Source organism: Volvox carteri, assembly GCF_000143455.1.
Source record: "Volvox carteri f. nagariensis unplaced genomic scaffold VOLCAscaffold_7, whole genome shotgun sequence".
Taxonomy (NCBI): Eukaryota; Viridiplantae; Chlorophyta; class Chlorophyceae; order Chlamydomonadales; family Volvocaceae; genus Volvox; species Volvox carteri.
This window is the reverse complement of record NW_003307550.1, coordinates 1868508-1891691: the sequence shown is the minus strand read 5'-3', so window position 1 is coordinate 1891691 and position 23184 is coordinate 1868508. Positions and strand designations below refer to the sequence as shown.

Below are 23184 nucleotides of genomic sequence, written 5' to 3'. Positions count from 1 at the left end.
CAGCAGCGGCCCGGAACGCCGCCTCCGCTCTCGCCTTCACAAACACCAGCACCAGCACCAGCAGGGGGAAAGGGCCTTTCCGCTTCCGTGGAGGGCCGGCGCACGGCGGATGGGACTGCTGCAGAAACGCAACCAGGCAGCAGCTGCAAGCGCCCGGCGTCGGCCGTCGCGGCGAGGCCTGCCGCCGTAGTGCTCGAAGGTGTCCGTGATGCTGCTGAGGAGGTTCAGCCAGTCCCACTACCGCAAGTTGGCGGTGCGCAGCCAGCTTCCGTGGCGGACAATACAGCCAGGCCACGGGGTATGGCGAAGGCGCCCGCGGCTCCTGCAGTTGCTGACAGCAATGGCTGGCGGGAATCGGAAGCAGCTTATGGGGAGGACCCAGGACTCGAGGGAGAAGGCGGCGGCAGCGGCGGCAGCAGCTCTTCTGGCCATGACGTGGCCGCCGGTTCGGACGTGACAACGGTGCGTCTCGACATGGAAGCAGTAGGAACAACAGCGTACGAAGAAACTCCCGAAGCAGAAGCAACGGCAGCAGCCACAGCAGCAGCAGCAGCAGAAACATGCGGCGAGGGGGGTACTGCTGACCCAGCTGGGATTGGTCATGGGCTAGCGCCCGGCGACGCCAGCGAGGCGGCCGCATCAGCTGGTGAGGTCGCCGTGGATGGGCCTGGGCCAGAATCCAGAGAGGCAAATGGACCACCAAATGGGGAACCCACTGGAGGCCTGCCCTTGGAAGCAGGGAACCGAACTAACGACCAAGACGGCGATAGCCCCGAGGTGCAGGCGCCGGATGCTTGTGATGCGGCAGCAGCTGTGGAACCCAGCGGGGGGGATACCGCAGCGGACGCAACACTGGAAGCCGCAGGTGGAGCAGCTGGCGGAGCTGATCCGGACGACTTGAGCGACAAAGCAGGAAAGGGATCCGCACTTGGCGCAGCAGCAGCAGCAGCAGGGGGCCCTTTAGAGCACACGGGCGATAAGTCCGGACCGGTAGAAGTAGCAGCTCGGAGAGCCGATGAGGGAGCTTCGCAGCGCACAGGGCCCGAGCCGGTTGATGGAACAGGTGGTGGAACAACGCGGCGGGCAGCTGCCCAGGCGGTTGGCCCAGGTGGAGCAGCGTCGGGAGCTGAGGCCGGACCAGCAGCACGGGGAGAGGGCGTGGAGGCCAATCCGAGGGTGGTGGATGCACAGAGGGCGGACCTGGCGCCCGGCGGCGCAGCCTTGGGATCTGACGTGGTTCAGCTCTCGGACGGGTACCCAGAAGAAGCAGAGCGCGAAGAAGGAGAAGAAGGAGAAGAAGGAGAAGAAGGAGAAGAAGGGGATGGGGAGGACGAGGAGGGCGCAGCCGAATCGGAAACAATCTCCCGAATACCGTCGGCGGGAGATGTTCTCAAGAACGAGGTCGAAGGTGGGCGAGAAGTGGGCGAACCGCACTCCGCGACGGAGGCGCCATTCCAAGTTGGCCAGGAGTACAGGGATGGCAACGCTGAGCTCCAGGTCGCGTCGCAAGCCTCGGCAGCGGCAGCTGCTGCCGCCATAGATTCGCCTCGGGCTGGCCGCAACCGCACTTCAGTCAAGGTGTCGGCCCCAGTGTCTAGAATCCCAGCTGCTGCGGCTGCACCGTCAGCCCGCGGGCCTCCGGCTCGGTTGACGATACCGTCGGGAGCGTCTCACACGTCGGCTGGATTCAAGGGCCCCCGGGCGCCGGCGGCATATCCGCGCTCGGAAGGCGCGGCACCGGTGCAGGGCGCCCTCATCACGGGGTTAACGGCTTCGGGAACCTCCGCTGCAGCCGCCACTCCGCCGGAGAATCCCAATAAGTCGCACAAAGGTAAGACGCCTGGACTGTGGGTGAGGTGCTGGGTATGCTCTTGCGGGGTGGGAACATGGTCCTCCCAGCAGGGAGGGAAAGGCGAAGGGAATGTGCGCGTGGGTGTGCACAGACGGTCCTATGTGCGCGCGTATACGCCTTCAGGTTGGAAGGCCAGATGTTTGACGGGCTCGTTGGCCGCTCCCCGCTTCTTACACCGCCCTCAACCACCGCGTCCGCTGTACATGCTGTCTTGTTCCTTTGTAATACGTTTGGCCGACCTCCTCAAACGTGTGGCTTTTTCCTGGCAGCTTCACGAACTCACCGACCGGCGGACGGACAACCTGCCGCTCACAGCTCGCAGCACCTCCCGAAGTCCAAGACGTACACCCAGCTCCACACGGTACGCAACGTCGATAGCGCTGGGGGCCCTCAGCCAGGCGCGTTGCCAGCGCCAGCGCCAGAGACGGCGGCGAGGGGGTCGCGGCACTCCGCAAGCCAGCTGGATCTGTCACTGCTACAGACAGCAGAGGAGCGCGCTGGTGACATGGAAGGGCCAGAAGGATTTCCAACGCCTCGGGGCACGCAGCCGGGTAGCGGTGACCAATGCACTGTCGGCGGCGGCGGAGTTAGCGGTGGCGGCGCCGTCGTAGCCCGACCACGGATGGATACCGACGATGAGCTGGGCCTCATTGCGCAGGTCGAGGCGGAGGCGGTGCAATTGGGCCTGAATATTTATGCACGGGAAGGCGATGGCGCTGGCAATGGGTCACGGGACGACGGGTCGCTGAAGGTACCTGGTGCTGAAAAGGACGAGGACGGCGATGAGGAGGAGTCCTTGGAAGCGATTATGGCGATGGGTCGCCGCCCATCGGAGATCGCGGAGCTGTTGCTCGGCGGGGTGAAGGCAAGGGTGTTGCCGTCAGGGGGAACCGCCGATAGCAGCGGCGGCGGCGGCGACGGCAGCAGCGGTGGTGGCGCTGATAAGGAGGCACGGCGTCGGCGAAAACAGGACGAGAAGGAGCGGAAGCGCGCGCTGCGGCGAGAGCAGAAACGGCAGCAGCGGCGGCGAAGACGCGCTCTGATGGGTCTCGATCCCGACAGCGAAAACGACAATCACAGCAGCGGCGAGTCGGAGTCCTCGTCAGCGTCGCCCGCATCGTCTTCTTCCGGCAGTCGCAGCAGCAAGGTCCGACAAATTCGCAGCCCGGATAGCGGACACGGAGGCGAAATTCGTACTGCGGACAGCCGTGCTCTGCTGTTACTCAGCGCCGCTGCCATATCGCCACCCGACGCCGCGGAGGTGCGCACCGGCAGTGAGGACCTCGGCGGCGCCGCCGCCGCTGCCGCCACTAATCCACAGAACCTGGACGACGACCTGGGGGGGGAGGGAGGCCGTATTCTCACGTCCGCCGGTGCGGCGGCGGCCTTGGGCTTGGAGCTGCTGTTTGCGCAACCGCAGGACATGTCTGCACAACGGAGCGAAAGCCGCGCGGAGCGCGATGCCTCTGGGTTTGTACCTGGTTATCTTCTGGATACACCACCGCCAGAGCCGCGTACCTCCGACGGCATGGTTTTCCAACCACGGCCCGGCAGTGACTACGCGCCCAGCCTTGCACCCACCATCGCAACCTCGGAAGACTCTGCAACACCGCCCAGAACGGCGGATGGCGGCGAGCGGCCGCGGCCTCCGCCGCGACCACAGCAGCAACAGTCGTCAGGGAATGGCCGCAGTAGCAGTAGAGAGATCGGCGGCGGTGAGGCCTCGAGCCGGGCGGCAGCAGCGGGGGCCGTCACGGGCTTCGTGTACGACGATGACGACGAAAATTTTTTGGCGGCGCGGGACGAGCGCAGCCGCAAGATTGCGGAGCAGCTGGCGGCGCTACAGGAGGAGAGCCGGCAGCTACAGCAGCAGAGCTTGCTGTTGCAGGAGCGAACGCGGGAAATCAGCCGTTGTGTGGGTCTACCCACGCCCCCGCACCTGCCCGCCGCCGCCAATACTAGCGGACGCACATCTTCACCCAACGCGCACAAGGCGCGCGCCCCTGCTCCTGCACTTGGCGTCAACGAGCTGGCAGCGCCAATGCCGGCACAGACAACGTCAACGGTAACAAACACCACCGACGCGGCGGCGGCGGGTGAGAGAACCGCATTGGCGGCAACGGACCTGCAGCAGCTCCGGAACCCCTTACCGTTCTCGGACAGACCTGCGGCAGAATCCCCGGCTCCGGTAGAGTCTCGTTCTGGCAGTGGCCTCAATACCTCGAGCGCAGGACCATCGCCTTCCAGGCAGCAGCAAGCGCCAATCAGCTGGGCGTTGCCGAACCGGAATGCCAAGCCCCCAGTCGGGGCCACTGGCGCGGTGGCATCCTCACCGGTCCGGGCGTTCCCTATGCCGCCCAAAGGAGCCCGTCGCCTGCACGACGCACAGGTACACGCCCAGGGGCTAGCTCAGCTGCAGGTACAGCGCATAGGCAGCTCTTCTAGCTTGGAGGACTCACTCCTGCCGCGGTGGGCAGAGCAAGTGGAATCGCCCGTGGTGACGCCCGACAGCCGCCGCCATAAGCTACACCCGCAGCCCGTATTTCCGCCTGTCCCGACGAGGTCCCCTGCCGGCCCCGGTGACGGCAGGGCGGACGGGCCACCGCCGCAGCCGCTTCTTCAGCATGTCTTGCCCAAGGGCCGGCTCGGCGGGATTCCGGCTGCGCCTGCAGTGCAGGCTGCGGGCTCTGGAAGGGGCCTACTGCATGTCAAGAGTAGACTAGGTGCTGCAGCTGCGGCGCCCGGAGCACAACCGCAGGGCCCCACGTCCTCTCAGCCAAGGGCATCGGGCCCGAAGCTCCAGCACCCGCAGGTGCACCATAGCCCCGGAGCTTTACAACAGGCACAGGACATGTCGTCGCTGGCGGTGGCGCCGTTGGGAGTCCCCCAGGCTCCATACCAGTCCATGCTGTCAACAATGCAGCCGCCGCTGATGCCGGTGGAATGGGCACAAGCTGCGGCCCCGCTAGGATTTTCACCACAAGCGCCTGCCATGCCGGGTATATCCCCGGGACCTGGTGTGGCCATGCCGCCATTCCAAGGAATGTTGCCATCGCCTGCAGCTGTTCAATCGCCGTATGCGTCCCCTGCGGCTGCCGTGTTGACACCTGTGCAAGTGCCGGCGGCCAAGCGAGTGGCAGGAAGTAAGGGGCCAACCCGCCTGGCTAAGCCGCCGAAAGTCCCGACTGCTCTGAATGGCGGCGTGAGTCCCGGAGCCGGGGCTGGGAATGGTGTTGCAGCAGCCGGCGGCAGCAGCAACGGCGTCGGCTTGGCGATGCCCCCGCCACCGTGGTTGCTGGGCGCTGGGGCGGGGATGCCCATGGGGCTCCCGGGTGTGGTGCCGATGCCGCAGTTCGGTGAGTTGAAGGGGTGTGTCTTCGCATCCACCTGACTAAGTCGAGTCGGGCCCACACTCACACACTCTTACCTGACCTGTGTGTGTGTGTGCTACATGGTCGTGAGGTGCACTCACATTCTTTACCTGACCTGACTGGATGGTTTTTGTCTCGTTATTTCCCCCTCCAGGCGGAATGCTGGAGCAGATGGGGCCGGTCGGCCCGTGGATGGCCTTGCCGCCAGGTCTATTACCTCCCGTTGTGGCCGCGGCTGGTTCAGCTATGGGCAACAGCCCTAAAGCCGGCGGCATCACCCCGGCCGCCTTGAAATTTGCAGGCAGGAAGGAGCGCAGTGCGAGCCCTGGTCAGGGGCGAAGCCACGGTTCTGCTGGTGCTGCTGCCCCTGCTTTAGAAGAACGGGCCTACCCGGGGCCAAATGGTCTGATGGCGCCTTCTGGATTCCTAGGTTACATTACCGGTGTACCAGGAAGCATGATGGTACCCTTGGTGCCGGGTGGCGTCGTACCTGCAGATGGTATTCCTAGTGGCATTGGTATTCCTAGTGGCGGTGGCTTCCCCAAATCGAATGCCTCTGCGGCGCCAGTACAGCCCGAGCGCATGCTCCCGCCCGTTAAAATGCAGGCCGGAAAAGGCAAAATGAGTCGGAGCGCACCTCCTGGTTCGTATGTGGTAGCGGCGGGCAGCGCCGGAGCAAACGCACACACATCTAGCAGTGCTGGGGCAGTTGCTGAAGAGCACCTGCCTGGATTTGAAGGAGCAGGGCCTGCCTTTCCGATAGCAGCTTGGCCAGCATCCACCGTAGCCCCTCAATTGTACGGCGTAATCCCTGGCCCAGTTCCTGGCCAGTATGTAATCAGTAGCGGGGGAATTGAAGCGCCCGGGAGCGCCAGTCCAGGGGCTGCCGCCATGGTGCAGCGTGCGAATGAAGTGCAGCAGCAACAGATGGAGCGGTATCGGGAGCTGGAGGGTAATCTTGCAATTAAGTTGGATAGACAATTGCAGCAGGCGGCAGCCCAAGAAGGGAAGGTCCGTGACTTGAGAAGAAACTCACACGATGGCCGCCCCGTGTTTCGGCTGTTTTGACGACGGTGGAGATTTGTGGTTGCACGGGACTTGTTGTATGGAAAATGATTGATTGCGAGTGGGCGAGTGGTTCCAATCCTGTGAGGTTATGTAGCATACATACAGCGCGACGGCGTTCACTGTGAGGATCGGCGGGATCTGCGCCGGAGACAAGGCCGACCAGAACTACACCCTCATGTGTAACGGGACCCGCTTACTGCAGGATCCAATCTGCCAAAATCCACAAGGTCGAACGGACATGGTGGTGTTGAAAAACACCGATTTTGTGGTGGTACGCAAAAGTACCCAGAGCAAACGGAGTGTCGGGAAAGTTGCAGCTCGGGCGCTTACTTCTTGCCCTTGGACTTGGCTTCCTTAGCCTTCGGCGTGGACTTCTTGGCGGGTGCCTTCTTAGGGGCAGCCTTCTTGGATGGAGTTGCCTTCTTGGGCTTGGCGTCCTTCTTCGCGGGAGACTTCGGCGCAGCCTTGGGCTTGGGGGTGGCCTTCTTTTTGCCGGCGGACTTAGGGGTGGCAGCCTTCTTGGGCTTCTCAGCCTTCGGCGTCGCCTTCTTCTTCTCGACCTTCTCCTTCTTCTCCTTCTTAGGCCTCTCAACCTTCTCCTTAGGAGCCTGTGGGATGGGAGGCGGGGCAGACGGGGCCGGTGTTGGCGCGGAAGAAAAAACACAGCATAAGGCGTGTCAAACCCGCGCAATGACGGCTAACTCATGGCATTGTCCCCGACCCCGAAACACTGTCGCCCCTCGAAATATAAATTCACACCTCTTACGAAACTGACCTTAGTCTTCTTGACGGCCTCCGCCTTCTTTGGCTTAGCCTCGCTCTTCTTCGGCTTGGCCTCACCGTCAGCCTTGGCCTTCTTGGGAGTGCTCTTCTTGGCCTTGGCCTTAAGCGCCTGTGTAGGTTGATGTGCAGTGCCGCATCGTTAATGACCCCGCCGTACGGCATTTTCAATACATCGAAGAAAGTCGCATAGCGACAGCCTTTCCCAACTGCTATGGCCGCCCACCTCGCTCAGCTTGAAGGAGCCCTTAACCTTGACCAGCTTGCCGCCCTTGACGAAAGTCTTGACCACCTGGCTCAACGTCTTAGCAAAGTTCTTGTCATGGATATCCTTGCCATACTTGTTCTCGATGAACTTCTTCAGGGCAGGAAGCGACGAGCCGTTACGCTCCTTGAGCGTGGTGATAGCGTCCTTGACCATCTGCAGGGCCATCAGAAAGGAGAGCGCCGTCAGCAATTAGGAGACGCATCTCAAGTTTATGCAATATACTTAGGTTATCTGGACGGCAAGCTCAGAGTGAGGGTCCTTGGGTCAAGCGTCTCACCTCAATGTAGGGCGGGTGGGTCGGTGCGGCCTTCGGCTTCTTCTCCTTCGGAGCCTTGGGCTCCTTTGGAGCCTTAGGAGCCTTGGGCTGCTTTGGTGCCTTGGCCTTGGGGGCCTTGGCCTTGGGGGCCTCCGCGGCAGGGGCTGCCTCAGCAGCCGGGGCGACGACGGGAGCAGCCTCGGTCTCCGACATTCTCGCGCAGTCAAAAAGTATAGTCAAGTAGTTGGTATTGAAAAGTTAGTAAACAACAGTTCCGTTGGGCAAGTCGTAATATGAAAAGTCTATATAGGATTTGCACAACCAGGTCGTTGACCATGAAGGTGGTTGGCCCGCTGATCCCCGTACAGTCGGGCCGTTGAGCGCTGACCCGAACACATAACAGCACAGGCTGCTGAACTCTGAGCTACATGGTGAGGCAACATTGTAAAATCTGAGGCGAAGTCAACCTATGTCTTAATATACATGGTCCTCAAGAGTCCTTAAGAGCGTTCGCACGTCGCAAGTTGGCGACGCGTCTCCATGCCAAGCGTAGAGTAGACTTTCAGTAGCATATGTTTATTTTTTTGGTAAAAGTATAAGATATTTTAACTGAGCATTGGTTTGTGGGCTCGTGCAAATGGTTTGAACCAATCGTAACGCAGATTTTGTATGGCCAATTGAGGCTGAGTTTTGTTCCCAATTCTGGGCCTCATGATTTACGAGTAAATTATTGTCCGAAAACAACTAAATCGGGAAATGCATGGCAGCAAGGGACAATGGCGGGATCTTCCCTGCAAATTCAGCAGAGCGTGACGCGTTCGGGGTCTCCGGGGCTATTAACAGCTTCGCGCAGGGTAGGGCATCAACGACAACCCCTATCAGGTTTCGGGACATCTCGGGAAAAAAGTAGTGGTAAAGCCCACGGTTTTTATACATCCAAAGCAGGCACGGGTGTGGCAACACACCGTATAATCCAGGCCATAAAAAATAATTGCTGTCATTACCTTTCTAGCCCAGGATACGTCGTCTTGCACGTTCTGCTGAGCGTTACGGAGCCAGACTCTCCGAAACCATGGCCTGGCGCTTTCCCAGCGTGGCTGGTAGTTTGTATCATTTAACACAAGCGCTTATGTTCCGCTACTAAAAATTTCTACAAGGATTTATCTATGGGTGATAATTGCCGAAATGGCAGAAGCAGCATGTCGCGAGGCGATGCTCCCATGCCGCTGCTCCGCAATCGCATGTGTTATCGCGGCGTTCCTCCTGTGCTCCAGCCAAGCAAAACAATCAAATACTAAGAGAATTTTCCAAATTCGCCGGCAACCCATCGCACTTAACAACGATGCGGTGTGGAGCATGGGCTGCCTCAAAGTGGGTCACACCTGCCGCGAACAGCATGTACACCCGCAGCCTCTCCTACGACGGCCTTCCTCCCTCTCTTCGGGACAGTCGCGTCATCGCTTTGGATTCGTACGGCAGTTCGTGCTTTGCATTTTGCACATGGTTCCTACCTACCACCCTTCCTAGTCCCGCACTCGTCCCTGCTCACCATCCAGGTGCACGTCACGCCCGTCCTCATCGCCCCTCGCATCCCCACACCACATCACAACCTCTTACCACAGCCTCACGGTGCCTCATTTACAACCCATTCCTGCGCCCCTTCCATGATTGACACACACCCCTTGTCACGATCCAGAGCTTCAAAACCCTTCCCCACACGACACCACATCCCCCGCCAAAACCAAGCCACTTCCCTCCTCGGCATAACACTAGAAACCCCCCTAACGGCCCCTCCCACCACTCCCTCAGTTTGGGGTGCCGTGCCCCTGCCGTCCCTCCTCCTCCTCCTCATCATCATCATCATCCCAATCCCCACATGCCGTACATGCAAACCCACCTGCCGCACTTCCGACTCCCATCCCACTCTCACTCGCTCAGGAGTCCTGGTTCACACAGCGGCTAGACCACTTCCACCACCACCCGGGGGGGAATGACACCACATTCCAGCAGCGCTACTTCCTGTGCGACAAGTTCTGGTCACGAGGACCCGGAGGGAGCCGCGGACCCATTTTCTTTTACGGTACGGCACCTGGGATACAGTCCCCCTCATCACCGCTGCTATATATAAATGCAGCTGGTGCTGCTGCTGCTGCTGCTGCTGCTGCCGTGGCGGCAACAGCAGTAGCAGCAGCAGCAGGAGAGGTGGCGGCTGAGGTAGTGTCTGTACTCTGTACTCATGAGTCATGACTGCCGGCAGCAGCTCCCCCCTGGGCAGTAGCGGCACAGCGCCCGTCCCCCTTCCTTCCCCTCCTCTCCAGTGCCCTTCAAGACCAGGTCCAGGCGCTCTCACCGCACCCCTGTCAACCCCGCCTGCCACCTGCTCTTACAGAAACCCCCAAGAAGTCATTTCCGAAGAGTTCCCCTCACGATGAAACAAAGCATCAGCATTTCCTTCCCTCCCTTTGGCATCTCCAATCTCGGTGATTCCCTGGACCGGTCGCCTCCTTTGTTGCTCCCTAGTTGCTTTGGGCCTCTCCGTTGCTCGGCGCGTGTTTCCCCCTAGTAGTACCTCAACGCTGGACCGCCCTGTACAGGCCCGTGGATGGACACGAGCAGCTGCTGCTTGCTTTGCCTGCACATCTTTCCCATCCCCCCACACCTCCCCCACACACCCCTCTCCCCTCCTCCGCCCTTCATCCGCTCCGCCTTTCCGCAGCCGGCAACGAAGCCGACGTGACGCTGTACGTCAACGCCACAGGGCTTATTTGGGAGCATGCTGAGGAGTTCGGGGCGCTAGTGCTGTTTGCTGAGGTACGGCACCGGACGCATTCCCGGAGGGTCAGACGTACAGAACCGCCGCAAGGTACCCTTGGGGTGGCAGCGGGGCAGCGGGCCAAAAGCGGAACAAAGGGGGAGAGGGGTTGTGACGGGGCGGGACATATTGCCTGCCGGAGCGTGCGGTGCGCGTCCCCAGACTTCCACCCCCTTTTCCGCCTCCTTCCAGCCCCCCGGCCGAGCTGCCCTCTTCCAACCCTCTCTGGTCCCGCCTCCCTCCTCCTCCCCATACGCCTTCTCCCTCCTCAGCATCGCTATTACGGCAAGACGCAGCCGCTCGGTGAGGCAGGGGGGGGGCGAGGGGCGGTCCCATGGGGCGAGCTGGCAATGGAGGGGCGGGGCGGGGATTGTGCGTGTGTGTGCGTGTATGTGTGCGTGCGTGTGTGCGTGTGTGTATATGTGTGTGTGTGTGAACGTTACACGTATCTGACCGGGCCTGACACTGGCCAGGGACTGCTGCCCAGCCCCAACGGAAAGTGTGGCAGTTGGTACGGTGTGTGGGACCCGACGTGACGCTGGCGGATGCGGATGGGAGGGTTTCTATACACCCTGCCGTACTTCCTTCCGTATGTGGGTCCATGTTTGTCACTGCTGATCCTACACTCCACCCCACCCACCCCACCCCACACAGGCCCGGACAGCTGGTCCTCCGACCCCACCTACCTCTCGGTGGAGCAAGCCCTCGCGGACTACTCGGTTCTGATTTGGAACATCACAAGAACCACCGGGGGAGAGGACAGGTGTGCGTACATGTGTATGTACGTGTGTATGTACATGTGTATGTACATCCCGATGTTGGGTCCTGGGAAGGGAAGGAGAGGGGAGCGAGCGGGGCCCGGGGCCGGATGAGGCGGGTACGCTCGTGGGGCCGCGCCCCTCATCCCGGCCAGCTTGGGGGGTGGGGGGAAGAGGTGTTCGGGCTATGAGGGGGCTTGGCTCCCCCCCCTACCCCCCTTGCGGGGTGCTCATACCCCTGACTCCGCCTGCCCTACCTCCTCCGCGCAGCGGGGACCACAGCCCCGTCATCGCCTTCGGCGGCTCGTACGGCGGCATGCTCGCGGCCTGGCTCCGGCTCAAGTACCCGCATCTGGTGACGGGGGCGGTGGCGGCGTCGGCGCCCGTGGGGGCGTTCCCTGGAGTGCCGGGGTGGCAGCCGTCCAAGTTCTGGGAAGTGAGTAGTCAGCAGTAGTGTTAGTCAGCAGTTAAGATATGCCGTACATGTGTACTGAGGGCGATTATTGCCCTGAACAGAAGTCGTGTGTGTATGTATGTATGTATGTATGTGTATGTGTATGTATGTATGTATGTATGTATGTATGTGTGTATGTACGGTGGCCACTAGGACGTCGCTTCCCCCCTGTGTAAGACGGATCGCCTTTGTTCTGGATGTATTCAAGGATGGCCCGGGATGGCCAACTCCTCTCCTAACTGACTAACTGAATACCAACTGTCAAGCCGCCCTCTTCTCCGCGCCTCCCGTCCGCACCTCCCTCAGCTATTGACCTGAGCCGAGGGAGGTGAGGAGGACTCAGGAAAGTGAGCAGGTACTCGGTGCACTGCTGTGGGGCAGCGGGGCCTCATCGATAGGGAACCCTTCAGCAGTCGGAGGCATTGGCCCTGTCGGCGGATCCACCCCCCCCCTTCCTTTACATCATCATATGGTTCTTCCCCACCTCAACTAACCCAACCAACCCCAACCCCAACCGTCAGGTGGTGACGTACGACGCCACCGCGTCGGCGGGCGCCGTGCCTGAGTGCTCGTCCAACGTACGCGCCGCGTTCGGCCACGTGATGGCGCTGGGCCGTACAGCGACGGGACGAGCGGCGCTGGGCCGGCTTCTGCGGCTGTGCAAACCCATCGAAGACGAGGACGCGGCGGTCGGCGTGGCCTACTGGCTGCAGGTACTTCGTACTTGTGCGATAAGTATGAGGCGCGCCTGTGTGTGTTTTTGTGTGCGTGTGTTTGTGTGTGTTTTTGTTTTTTTTTCAAATTATGGGTAACCCCATTATGGCGGCGGGGGTGTGTACGTCATGATCTAGTCTCGTACCAGAGGGCCGGTAAGGTGGGGCAGGGCCCGGGACGGGGAGGGAACCACGGAGCGGCTGGTGCTGCAGGGGTGTGCGTGTGCGTGTGTGTGTGCGTGTGTGCTTTGGGTGTGTGTCACGGCATATCTGTATGTTTTAGGAAAGGACTTGGAGTTCGTGGAACCCGAAACCCCCGTACGAATCCCCACCACCACACGGCTCCCCCTCCCCCTCCCCCTCCTCCTTTCCCCCAAGGGCGCCTTCGACGCTTTCGCCATGGGCAACTACCCGTATCCCTCATCGTACATCAGCGATGACCCCGCCCACCCGCTCCCCGCCTGGCCCATGAGGGCGGCGTGCACCCGGCTAGCAGGCAGGGGGCTGCGAGCCAGCGACCTTGTAGAGGTGCGGACAGAAGGAGACCGCGGCGCGGCGAGGGAGGGAAATTGGGGAGGGACCCGCAGCGAGCTGGGTGACGGGGTAAAGGATGAGTGCGGGGTGAAGTGTACACGTACAGCGGGACTGGGGAGGGAAACTGAATTTTCGAAAAATAAGACTTGTAGCAAAAAGTGACAAGGTGAGGACGTGCATTTCTGGCAGAATGATGCGGTATGTGTGCACGCGTGTGTGTTTCGCCGCGCACCTCAGGCCCTGCGCGACGCGGCGGGAGTGTTGTACAACGTCACGGGCCGGGTGCAGTGCTACACTGTGGAGACGTCGGGTCCAGCGGCCGGTAACAGAGGTGGGATGCGGCTCCCTCTCTCACTCTGTGTGTGTGTGTGTGTGTGTCTCTGTCTCTCTGGGTATTGTTGTGGAGTCGGAGATCCGGAAGAGGGCGGGCCTTGTGGAGGAGGGGTGCTCCCCATCTGCACAGTACCCGGTCCTACTGCCTACCTGCCTGCCTACCTGCCTACCTGCCTGCCTACCTGCCTACCTGCCTGCCTACCTACCTACCTACCTACCTACCTGCCAGTCCCATGTCCTGTTCTCAACTGCTCATGCCCTCATATGTAAATATACCTGGCACCAGCACCCAACTCACAGCCGACCGCATCCCCCTCGACCTCCGAAGTTTGAGCTGCAGGTCCCGTTAGTTGAGGGCTGTGGCCGGGGCTATTGGGTTGGCTTAGCGGTTGGTACGCGTTCCGAACTCCCAGTCGGACAGCCGTCAGCAGCCGCAGCGGTCTATCTAAGCATATATGTGGAGCCTGAAGCTAGCCTGACAACAAGCCCACCAGAGTGTACACGAGCGGCCTATAACTAGACCATCCAACATACCATCCAACTACATAAAGGCGCGCGCGGCGGTAGCACCTGGCTCTGGCTCTGGCTCTGGGACCTGTGCCATGATGCCCATGCCCTCCCTCCCCTCAGCTGACTGTGGGGCGCTAATTGGGTTGGTTAGGTGGGTTAGTTGGATGGTTGGTTGTTTCCTAACCAAACCCTTGGTTAAGCACTCCTCTCGGTTGCCCGGGTATCACCTCCGCCCGTCTCCCCTTTCCGGCCAGTCCTCTGGCGTCCCCCTCCCCTATTACCTTCTTTCCCCTATTATATTACCTTTCTTTCTCCCTTCTTTCCCTCCCCCCCACCTCCCACCCCCCGGGTGCGCACAGGACCCTGGGATTACCAATGGTGCACTGAGCTGATGGCGCAGGTATACGGAAGTTGCAGCGCACTCGTACGGCGCCAAACCATCTGCACATTGACGGAGGTCTAAGTGCTAGATCGTATTCTTTGCGCTGTTTTTTACACATATTTCCACACGTTAGCCGTGGCCGTACTTGCAGGAGCTGCCGTACTACCCGACTAACGGTATCAGTGACATGTTCTGGGACCAGGTGAGGCGAAGCCCCTCTTCCCACTTCCCTCTTCCCCGCAAGACAGGCGCTGACTGAGGGGTGCTGTTCGCTTGGATAATGGCTTGGGCTGCCCGCCTGCCCTCCTTCCCATATTCGGTCCTCACGGCCCTTGTACTTGGTAGCTAACTGCTAACAGCCCTACATGCAGATGACACAACCGCTGGGGGGTTGGCCAATTGAGACCAAGTCGGTTACTTTGTTGACCATGGGTTAGTTGGTCAGTTAGTTGGTTGATTGCGTGCAGGGCCCGTTTGACCTGGAAGCCATCAACCAGCACTGCGAAGCCATGTGGGGAGTCCGGCCGCGGCCCTTTTGGTCAGCCATCACGTACGGCGGGTTGGACTACCGGTATGCTAGTAACATCGTGTTTTCGAACGGTGCGTGCTGCTCTTCCCTCTTCTGCCCCTTCTTACCCGTCTATCTTTGGTATCTGCTTCATTCGCCAGTGGTTCGTGTTAACCCCCTCACCCCCGTCTGTCCAGTGTCCACATGTATTAATAACCCCACATGGCTTGCCCACGTTTTTTCTCTACCGAGCGCTACAGAGTGGTTGGCTTGTGGGCCATTTTTGCATTTACATTTGAATGTGAAAATCTGAGAGACATGAAAGAACCGAAATGAGAATGCGGAGGAGGGCAAAGTGCTGAAGTAAAGCGAGAGCACGGGAAGATGGTGGTGGGGAGGAGTGGAATTAAATAGGGCAGGCAAGGCTGAGGGCCAAAACTGTGGAACCGCTGAATGCCGCTACCAGAGTGCGATTTGTCGTCGTCTTCAACCAGCGGCGCTGCACGAATATTCCTTCTATCCCGTATTCCGCAGGCCTTTACGACCCGTGGAGTGCGTACGGCGTGCTGACCGACATCAGCGACAGCGTGGTCGCCGTCATCATTCCTGAGGTACGACGGCGTGTGAGCGTGAGGTACGCGAGCCGTACGGAGGATGTCACGCACAGAGTACGTAGGTCCCGTGGGCTGGCCCTCCCACGTAGCTCCCCCCGCCCCCTATAAGCCCCTGACTGCCCTTTCCTGCACACCGCCGCCGCACCTGATACCTCCGGGCCGGCCACTCCAGCCGGCAGCGTGCTGCACCTTGAGCCGGAACCCACTCACTTCCCGCCACATAAAAACGCGGATCTTCATCGCTAAGCTTCCCGCGAAACACGGTCCCACCGCTACACATCGTCCACATCGGACTCGCACGAGCAAACTTCCTTCCGCGCTGCCTACTCATCCTCATATATATACATATATATACATATATGTATATATATATGGCGGATTATGGCGGAATATGGCGGAATATATGTATATGTATATATGTTATCTGATCCATGTTCCGCCATACATAATATATTATATGTCATTTGATCCATATTTCGGACTGTCGTCCGCCCGGGCCCTTGAGCTCTCTCATGGCTGTCGAGACATGGGCCCCTAGGTTAGGGGGTTGGGGGGTAATGCAGCTCTCCAGAAGATGTTGAAACACACACACGCACACACACACACACGCACACACGCACACACGCACACACGCACACACACACGCACACATGCACACCCGTCTCCGTCGGCCGCTTATAACCTTGTCACTACAATAACGCCCACCGGGATGTTGATTTCTTTATTTATCTGCATGCCCCCTCCACCTGTGGTCTCAGAACGATTCGTGTTCCGTGTACGCCGCACCCGGGCCCCCCCCCCTTCCTCCCGGCAGGGCGCCCACCATCTGGACCTCATGTACTCTCACCCCTCTGACCCGCCAAGTGTTAGGGCTGCGCGACAGATCGAGATGGATTACGTGCGCAACTGGGTCACACAGTTTGCAGAGATGCGACGACGTCAGCGACATGGCGATATGGCCGGGCAAGGCAGCGGCAACGGAGTTGAGGCGGCGGGGGTTGCGACGGTTGCGGCCTCCTAGGCGGCGGGCTATGTTCTCTCTGAAAATGGGGCGGTGGGGATTTGGACGGCTGGTGGTATGATTTCGGCGGGCAGCAGCAGCGAGGCCGGAGCGGGCTTTGGATGTAAGTAGGGTGAAGAGCATGTTGCGAAACTTGCTGATGGAGTCGCGCATTTTGCCCGTTGCGCAGTTTGCTGAACGGCCGGCTCTGCGTTGAAAGGGAAGTGTCGAAAGGGTGGGCTGAGTAGCGGGTGCTGGTTTGAGGAGGTTAGTGGGTGTGCGGGCTTCTTGTAGAGGAGAGAGCATCCGCATTCCGCAGGAAGCCGCGAACATGAGGGCAACCCGTTTACGTGCGCAGACGGTGAAAAGAACCTGATGCGGGCTTAGCGGGCGGCTTACGAGGAAGGAACGGCCGCGAGATCGACTGGACAGTCCAGCCATGGTAACAGGATGCATACAGTAATCAGAACTAATACATGACTTTCTCAACTTTCAAAGTTTCCGTAACAGCAACCTCCAGCTCCTGAAACTTTTGACGTGCTATCCAGCCATCTCTCAATACAGCTCTCGATGTCAATACAATGTTCATCATTAAAACTTGTGTGCAGAGGCCATACATCGAACCTGCAGATATCCAATCTGCCACAAGACACACAAGACATCTTGCAGTCCGTGAATCCGGCAAATGTTGCTTGTAACACGCACGTTTCCTTCCCTCACCTACCACCACCGCAGAACCTAACCTCCCCCAGCATGATGTCCCCGGAACCAGAGCACCCTCCAACCCTACGATCCGCGCCGCAACTTCAGAGCCTCTGTTCCAACCGACGCGTCGAATCTGTTCTTGGACGGGGCTGCGGCGGCCGGCAGAATCTCGGTGGCCGCCACACGCCGGCGCTGCAGCACTCTGAGCAGCAGCCCACAGCGCACCTCCAAGTAGGGCTGCTGACGCCGGCGGCCGTCATCGCCGCTCTGCGTGTCCAGGCTCTCGCTGGTGCCCTCCCCGCTGCTCATGTCCAGCCAGCCAGGCCCTAGAGAGGAGCCATGGGACGAGGATGACCCGTGGGTCGCGGAGTCGTCCTGCAGACGTGGCGCGGCGCGGGAGGGGACGGGTGGGGCATGGGGACGGGGCGAGCAGGGTTGGGTCGTGGTGGCGGCGTTGTGCAGGTTAACCAATTGAGGCCATAGTAGGGAGGCAGGTAGGGTGATGGTTCAAGATGGTGTGTTTTTTAAAATTATTAACGTGATGACTATCACCTCCCGGAAAGTCGACATGATCCGTGCGCCTTTTTCCGCTGCTCCCCCCCCCGGGTGCCGTAATACACTCGCAACCCGGCGGCAGCAGCACGTCTTACGAGGGCTCAGCGCTCCCCCCGCCACGCTCCCTCAGCAACGATACACGCCCGATATATCCCCCCCATGTGTATTTCCACCTTGACCAGTAATGTACAGGTCACATCTCGGTAGCCAAGTGCCAGGGCGGCAGCCACCGCGGCTTCCATCCCGAGGGGCCGCTTGCCAGCCGCCATCGCCGTCGGCGCCGGCGGCAGCACCGACGGCGGCGGCTGTGCTCCCGGACCTGGCTGCCCTGCTAGCAGCACCGGCGGCGGCTCCTGCGACGAGCTGGCGTCCGCACCCGGCGCCAGGCGCCCGGCCGCGCCAGCGGCATCACGAGGCGAGCGGGCCGAATTTCCGCCTGCGCAGCCAACGTCCACTCTGGCTTCCCTCTTAGCTATAGTAGCAGCAGCAGCACTAGCAGGAGCAGCACTAGCAGCCGTCACTGCCGACTGTCCACGAGTGAGCTCCATTTCACGACCGGCGGCCGTGGTGGCTCCGCCGTCCTCTCCGCCGGCAGCGGCAGCCGTAGCGGCGGCGGTAGCGGCGAAAACGCTTCCGCACGTCGGGTCGATGCCCCGCAGTAGCAGCCCGCACTCCACCTCCTGGTACCCCAGACATCGCAGGCAGCACAAGCCATCCGAGTCGTCGTCGCTATTGCCATTCCCGCCGCCGCCATCACGGGCGCCGCCGCCGTTGCCGCCGTGACCGTATCCTTCCCTGGAGCTGCGACGAGTGGGTACGGCAGCGGCGCGCGGTTGCAGGGGATGCCGTTCCGCTGCACCGCGTCCGCCGCCATTGCTCCCCGCGCCGCCGCCAGCACCGCCGCCGCCAACCCTGGCGCCATCTGCTTCCCGTGTCGTGGTAACCGCGGCTCCAGGATTTCCTTCCTCGCGGTTGGCGTCGCATTCCAGGCAGTCCATATCCGCTTCAGCTGCGCCCGGTGGTTGCGTCGGCGTCTGCATGAGGGGAGCAAAAGCGGGGGGGGGGGGAAGAGGCGTCCTGGAAATGGAAGTACATGACAGCCTTATGGGCGGCGGCGGAGGTACCGTCATCTCAGCGAGAGGTAATAACGGGTAACGCACGATATCGTACGAAGCAATGAAGCAGGGTACAAAGGAACACGCAGGTGCAGGTTCATGGTCGCGCGCTCGTTTCTGCTCAAGACACCTACAGCCACACCACACATCACGCGACCCCCAGCAACGGTGAGAGGGCCGGCCGCGGCCTGGGCCATCGTAGGCACGATAACACACACATACGTACAACATACGTACAAACATACGTACAAACATACGTACAAACATACGTACAAACATTCGTACAAACATACGTACATACGTACACGAACGCACCTGATGCAGCTCCAGTTCCCGCAGCAGCAGGCAGCAATGGAGGGCCTGCGGTGCGGACAGATCAACCTTCAAAATCATCATATCCAGGAAAAGGGCCGTTCAGATGGCGGTTATGGCGAATCAGGGACGTCGTGAAAAAGGTGGTTGGGGAGATAAGGAGGCATGGCTCAAAAACAAAAACGTTTCGAGGGGTTGGGAAGCGCCCGCTAACAGTTGTCGAGGGGGAAACCACCTATTAAGTCACGCGCCTGGGTGGCCCTAGTGGCCTCTTTCCCCCGCTCCCCGCTCCCCGCTCCCCCATCCCCCGCTCCCCCGCTCCCCCTTCCCCCCATCCCCCGCTCCCCCGCTCCCCCATCCCCCACTCCCCCTTCCCCCGCTCCCCCCATCCCCCGCTCCCCCGCTCCCCCTTCCCCCCATCCCCCGCTCCCCCGCTCCCCCATCCCCCACTCCCCCTTCCCCCGCTCCCCCCATCCCCCGCTCCCCCTTCCCCCCATCCCCCGCTCCCCCGCTCCCCCATCCCCCACTCCCCCTTCCCCCCATCCCCCGCTCCCCCGCTCCCCCTTCCCCCGCTCATTACATGCACGGGGTAAGACGAACCACTGGCGAATGAAGCTGATGGGGTGTGTTAGACTGCCTCCTGCCAGCTCTAGTCCATAAAATCCTAAAATTAAATAAAAACCCGAAATTTAAAAATTCAAAAAACACGGAAGGCAATATCCCACATATGCAACAACGTTTAGAACCCGCATATGCACAATCACCTTAAGACCCTCCAGCGGACCCGGCGGCAGCTCCCGAAGCTGTAGCAAGGACAAGTTGGCGGAGGGGGCAGCTGTAGTACTCGAGCCTGCAGTTGCATGGCCCGGACTGGGGGCAGTAGCGGTGGCGCCACCGCCGTTGGTGGCGGTGCTGCTGCTGCGATGATGGCGCCGTGCTGACGGCGCGGATGTGCCGTTATTCAAATTATCCATGCCAGCGGCGGCGGGGGATGCCGTACGCCCTTGCGAAGCCCCTCTTGCGACCTGAGGCCGACCGAGGCTGTTCACGGACGCGACCAACAGCTCCACTTCGACCTCTTCATAACCCGCGGGCAGCTCCGCCGTCGCTGCCTCCGCCTCCGCCGGAGCAGCAGCAGCAGTAGCAGCAGCGCCGTGTCCACCGGCTGTACTGAGTGATTCACGCTGTAGCCAGCCGCCGCCGACAGCAGCGGCTATGGCGTCGGCGGTGACCCCAGCTGAGGTCGCCGCCTCCGCAGCTTCCGCTGCTGCTTCCCTGTCCTTGTCCCCGTCCATGTGGAGCGGAATGGGTGTCGGCAAGATGCTGTAGCTGCCGCCGCCGGCGGGAAGCTGCACCGATTTTGTCGCCCTCGCCCTACGGGGTACCGACGAAACGCCGCCGCCGCCGCCGCCACTGACGCGGCCATCCAAGCTGCGGCGGCCGCCGCCGCCTCCGCCACCGCCTCCGCCGAAGCCGAAGCCTGCGGTATCCGACTCTGCAGCCGTACTGGCGACGCCGCTGAGCATCTGACCGGCTGTAGCACACAGCGGATCTGTGATCGTGTTGCCCGTGTGAACGCCGCTTTGCTGCGGCTCGAGGTAACAGCCCGTGAAGGAGGGGACGTCCGTGTCTCCGGCGAAGGCCGCCGACATGGCGTCGGAGCAGGGCCTGTCTTGCGTACGGCCGCTGCCGCTGCCGCTACCGCAGTGACTGACGACAGCGGCGGCACTGGTGGCACTGTGAGGAAGGATGCCGTACATCGCAGCGCCAGCGGCGGCGGCGGCGGCGGCGGTGCTGCTGCTGCCAGTAGCTGGTTCAGAGGGCTGGCGGGGAGGGCATGGCGGTGGCGGCGGCGCGAGAGACAGCGGCGGCGGCGGCGAAACTGCGGGACTCATATCCGCAGCGGTGATAGCCTTCTTCGTGCAGGCACGCTGCGGGTCGGTGCATCCGCCAGCGGCGGCAGCCTTACCGGCGGCGGCGCTGCCGTACGGTCGAGGCAGCAGGGCACTGGCGGGCGTCTTCCAGGCTCTGCAAGGGGGTAGCGGTCTTATGAGTACCGTACAGACACGTCGGGAGTACCCCTCCGGCCATTTCTCCTCGTCGCCGCTGCCATAAACATTATTCGTACTGAATGGACTGCCGTACGGATTGACCGCCGCATCCTCCTCGCCACCCTCGCGCAATGGATCCTCGTCACCGTCGACGCTGCCCCCATGTGGGCTCAGGCGCCCGCCGGTGTACGGCAAAGTTACGCGGTTGGTGGCCTGGGACGGCCTACGTGACGGTGGCGTCAGCGCTGGCGGCGGCGTGACTGCTTTTTCTGCTGCTGCTACTGACGTGTCCGCATGCGTCGTTGCGGCAGCGGCACCTTTGTCAGGATCAGCACTTGCCGTCGGGAGAAAGCCAGGTCCATTAATGGGCCGTACAGCTGACGCAACAACCAGCGACGACGCCGACGGTGGTGAACCTGTCCACGGGAAACCGGCGTTGACGCCCGTGTGTCCGACAGCGCCGTCGTCGTCGGCGGCGTCGCCGCCGCCGCCGCCACCAAAATCACCGCCGCCGTCGGCTATAGCCTGCTGTAGCACCTCGCCGCACGCCGCCAGCCCCGCGGCCTCGCAATGCCCTAAAAGATCGGTCGCAAGGTCCAGCCACCACGCCTCCGCCTCCGCCGCCATTTCCCCCCCCGCCATCGTCGCCGCCGTCGCTGCCGCCACTGCCACCGAGCCAGCCCGCAGCTCCCCTGCCGCCGCTAGCACATAGCCAAAGTCCGCCACTAGCGGCTGCAAGTGCTGCGACCACACTTGGCCGCGAGTCAGTACCCCCCTAGATGCAGCCGCGGCCGGCGCATCCCCCTCCGTGTCCACGATACCGCCGCCAGCAGGTTGTACGGCAGTGGTGGCAGGGTCGTGTTGCGCCGCTTCCGACAGGATCTGCCTGATGTGGTTCTCCAGCTCCGCCGCCGCTTGCTGTGGCAGCAGTAGCAGCTCGGTGCTACCCGCCAACAGAGAGGGCGAGGTGACCTCAGTGACCCGTGGGTCATCAAGAGGAGACCTAAGCAGCCACAGGTGCAAGGGTCCGGGTGGCAAGCCGGCGAGGCTCCAGGCAGGGATGGTTAGGCTGGAAGGGGGAAGAAGGGGGAGGGGAGGGAAGGGAGCTTGTTCGCGGACGCGTATAGTTGGCACGTATATCCTCCCCACCGTGCACTCCTCAACGTTTTCCCAACTTACTCGATGTACGGCCGCCGTCCTCGCATGCCGTACACTTCATCCAGCAGCACCCGCTCCTCTGCCGCCGCCACTATCCGCAGCGCCGCCGGGCCCTCCTCGCCGCCTCCGCCGCCATCGCCACCGCCAGCGGCGGCAGTGTTGTACAGCAACTCTAGCCGCACGTGAACCATGTCCCCGTCCTCGCCGCCGTCATCCGCTGCATCCGGCGCCGGCGTGCCCAGAACGGCGGGCTCGGGAATGGCGGCGGTGATGACGGCAGACGGCTCCGCCAAGGCAGTCGCCTCCGTCACCTCCCGCCAGCCGTGAGGTAGCAGGGTCGCAAACCCGCCGCCGCCGCCGCCGCCGCTCCCACCGCGAGCGGGACTTGGCATCTCCGTCGGGCCCGCTGGGGCCTGCCCACTGGCGACGTGGTTAGGAGCTGCGGTCAGCTGCGCCGCCGCCGCCGCCCCCACGGACTGGAGCGACGGAGCTGGACGCCCGACGGTGGCGGCGGCGGCAGCGTCTGCCTGGACTTCTGGACAGGTCGTGAAGGCCCGTCGGAGGGTGGGCTCAGTTCCTGTTCCTGTTCCGGTTGGGGTGGGCAAAGACACCCGCAGTGGCTCACCGGGCGCACCCGCATACCCTCAGGTAGAGAGAATCAGAGAGACAGCGAGAGAGGGGGTGAGAGAGAGAGACAGCGAGAGAGGGGGTGAGAGAGAGACAGGGAGAGAGGGGGTGAGAGAGAGAGACAGGGAGAGAGGGGGTGAGAGAGAGAGACAGCGAGAGAGGGGGTGAGAGAGACAGGGAGAGAGGGGGTGAGAGAAGGCATATCCCCATGTTGCCCATGTTGCCCCACATGATCCATATCCCCCATGGCGTTGCTGCTTGCAAACCCTTCCTCCCTCCCCCGTCCAGATCCCACCAGCCACGGCTGGCATCTATTTCAATTTTTCGTGTTCATTTTTTGTTATGCGAGAGACCCAGATCCAGATTCGGGAGATGTAGATCCAAGTCAGCATCCGGATCCATAACAAGATGCGGGTCCAGTCAAGGTCTGGATCCCGCCCCCCCCCCG

At 61.6% G+C, this 23184-nt stretch overlaps 3 protein-coding genes across 3 annotated transcripts in view; 1 reads left to right on the top strand and 2 right to left on the bottom strand.

Annotated features, from left to right (window-relative positions):
* Window positions 1-6617: 6617 nt before the first annotated feature.
* Window positions 6618-7808, bottom strand: hstH1-1 (histone H1; the record flags this gene model as incomplete). The annotated part of the gene is made up of 4 exons (XM_002947632.1): window positions 6618-6899; window positions 7067-7183; window positions 7298-7492; window positions 7617-7808. 4 exons carry the CDS (start codon window positions 7806-7808, stop codon window positions 6618-6620), a joined length of 786 nt encoding a protein of 261 aa, XP_002947678.1.
* A 1722-nt stretch (window positions 7809-9530) lies between these two features.
* Window positions 9531-16126, top strand: VOLCADRAFT_41600 (uncharacterized protein; the record flags this gene model as incomplete). The annotated part of the gene is made up of 13 exons (XM_002947758.1): window positions 9531-9675; window positions 10312-10406; window positions 10680-10710; window positions 11062-11170; window positions 11448-11601; window positions 12141-12332; window positions 12711-12854; window positions 13104-13188; window positions 14069-14109; window positions 14246-14293; window positions 14559-14691; window positions 15134-15210; window positions 16028-16126. Coding segments are annotated over 13 exons (1353 nt in total), but the record flags the coding sequence as incomplete, so codon positions are not given.
* An 873-nt stretch (window positions 16127-16999) lies between these two features.
* Window positions 17000-23184, bottom strand: part of VOLCADRAFT_88062 (uncharacterized protein) — a gene marked incomplete at both ends in the record, with an annotated part of 10297 nt that continues 4112 nt past the window's right edge. The window contains 5 exons of the mRNA XM_002947631.1: window positions 17000-17293; window positions 17647-18507; window positions 19665-22020; window positions 22131-22585; window positions 22735-22752. Of these exons, the coding sequence (XP_002947677.1) occupies window positions 17000-17293; window positions 17647-18507; window positions 19665-22020; window positions 22131-22585; window positions 22735-22752 (3984 nt within the window). The remainder of the gene's footprint in view (window positions 17294-17646; window positions 18508-19664; window positions 22021-22130; window positions 22586-22734; window positions 22753-23184) is intronic.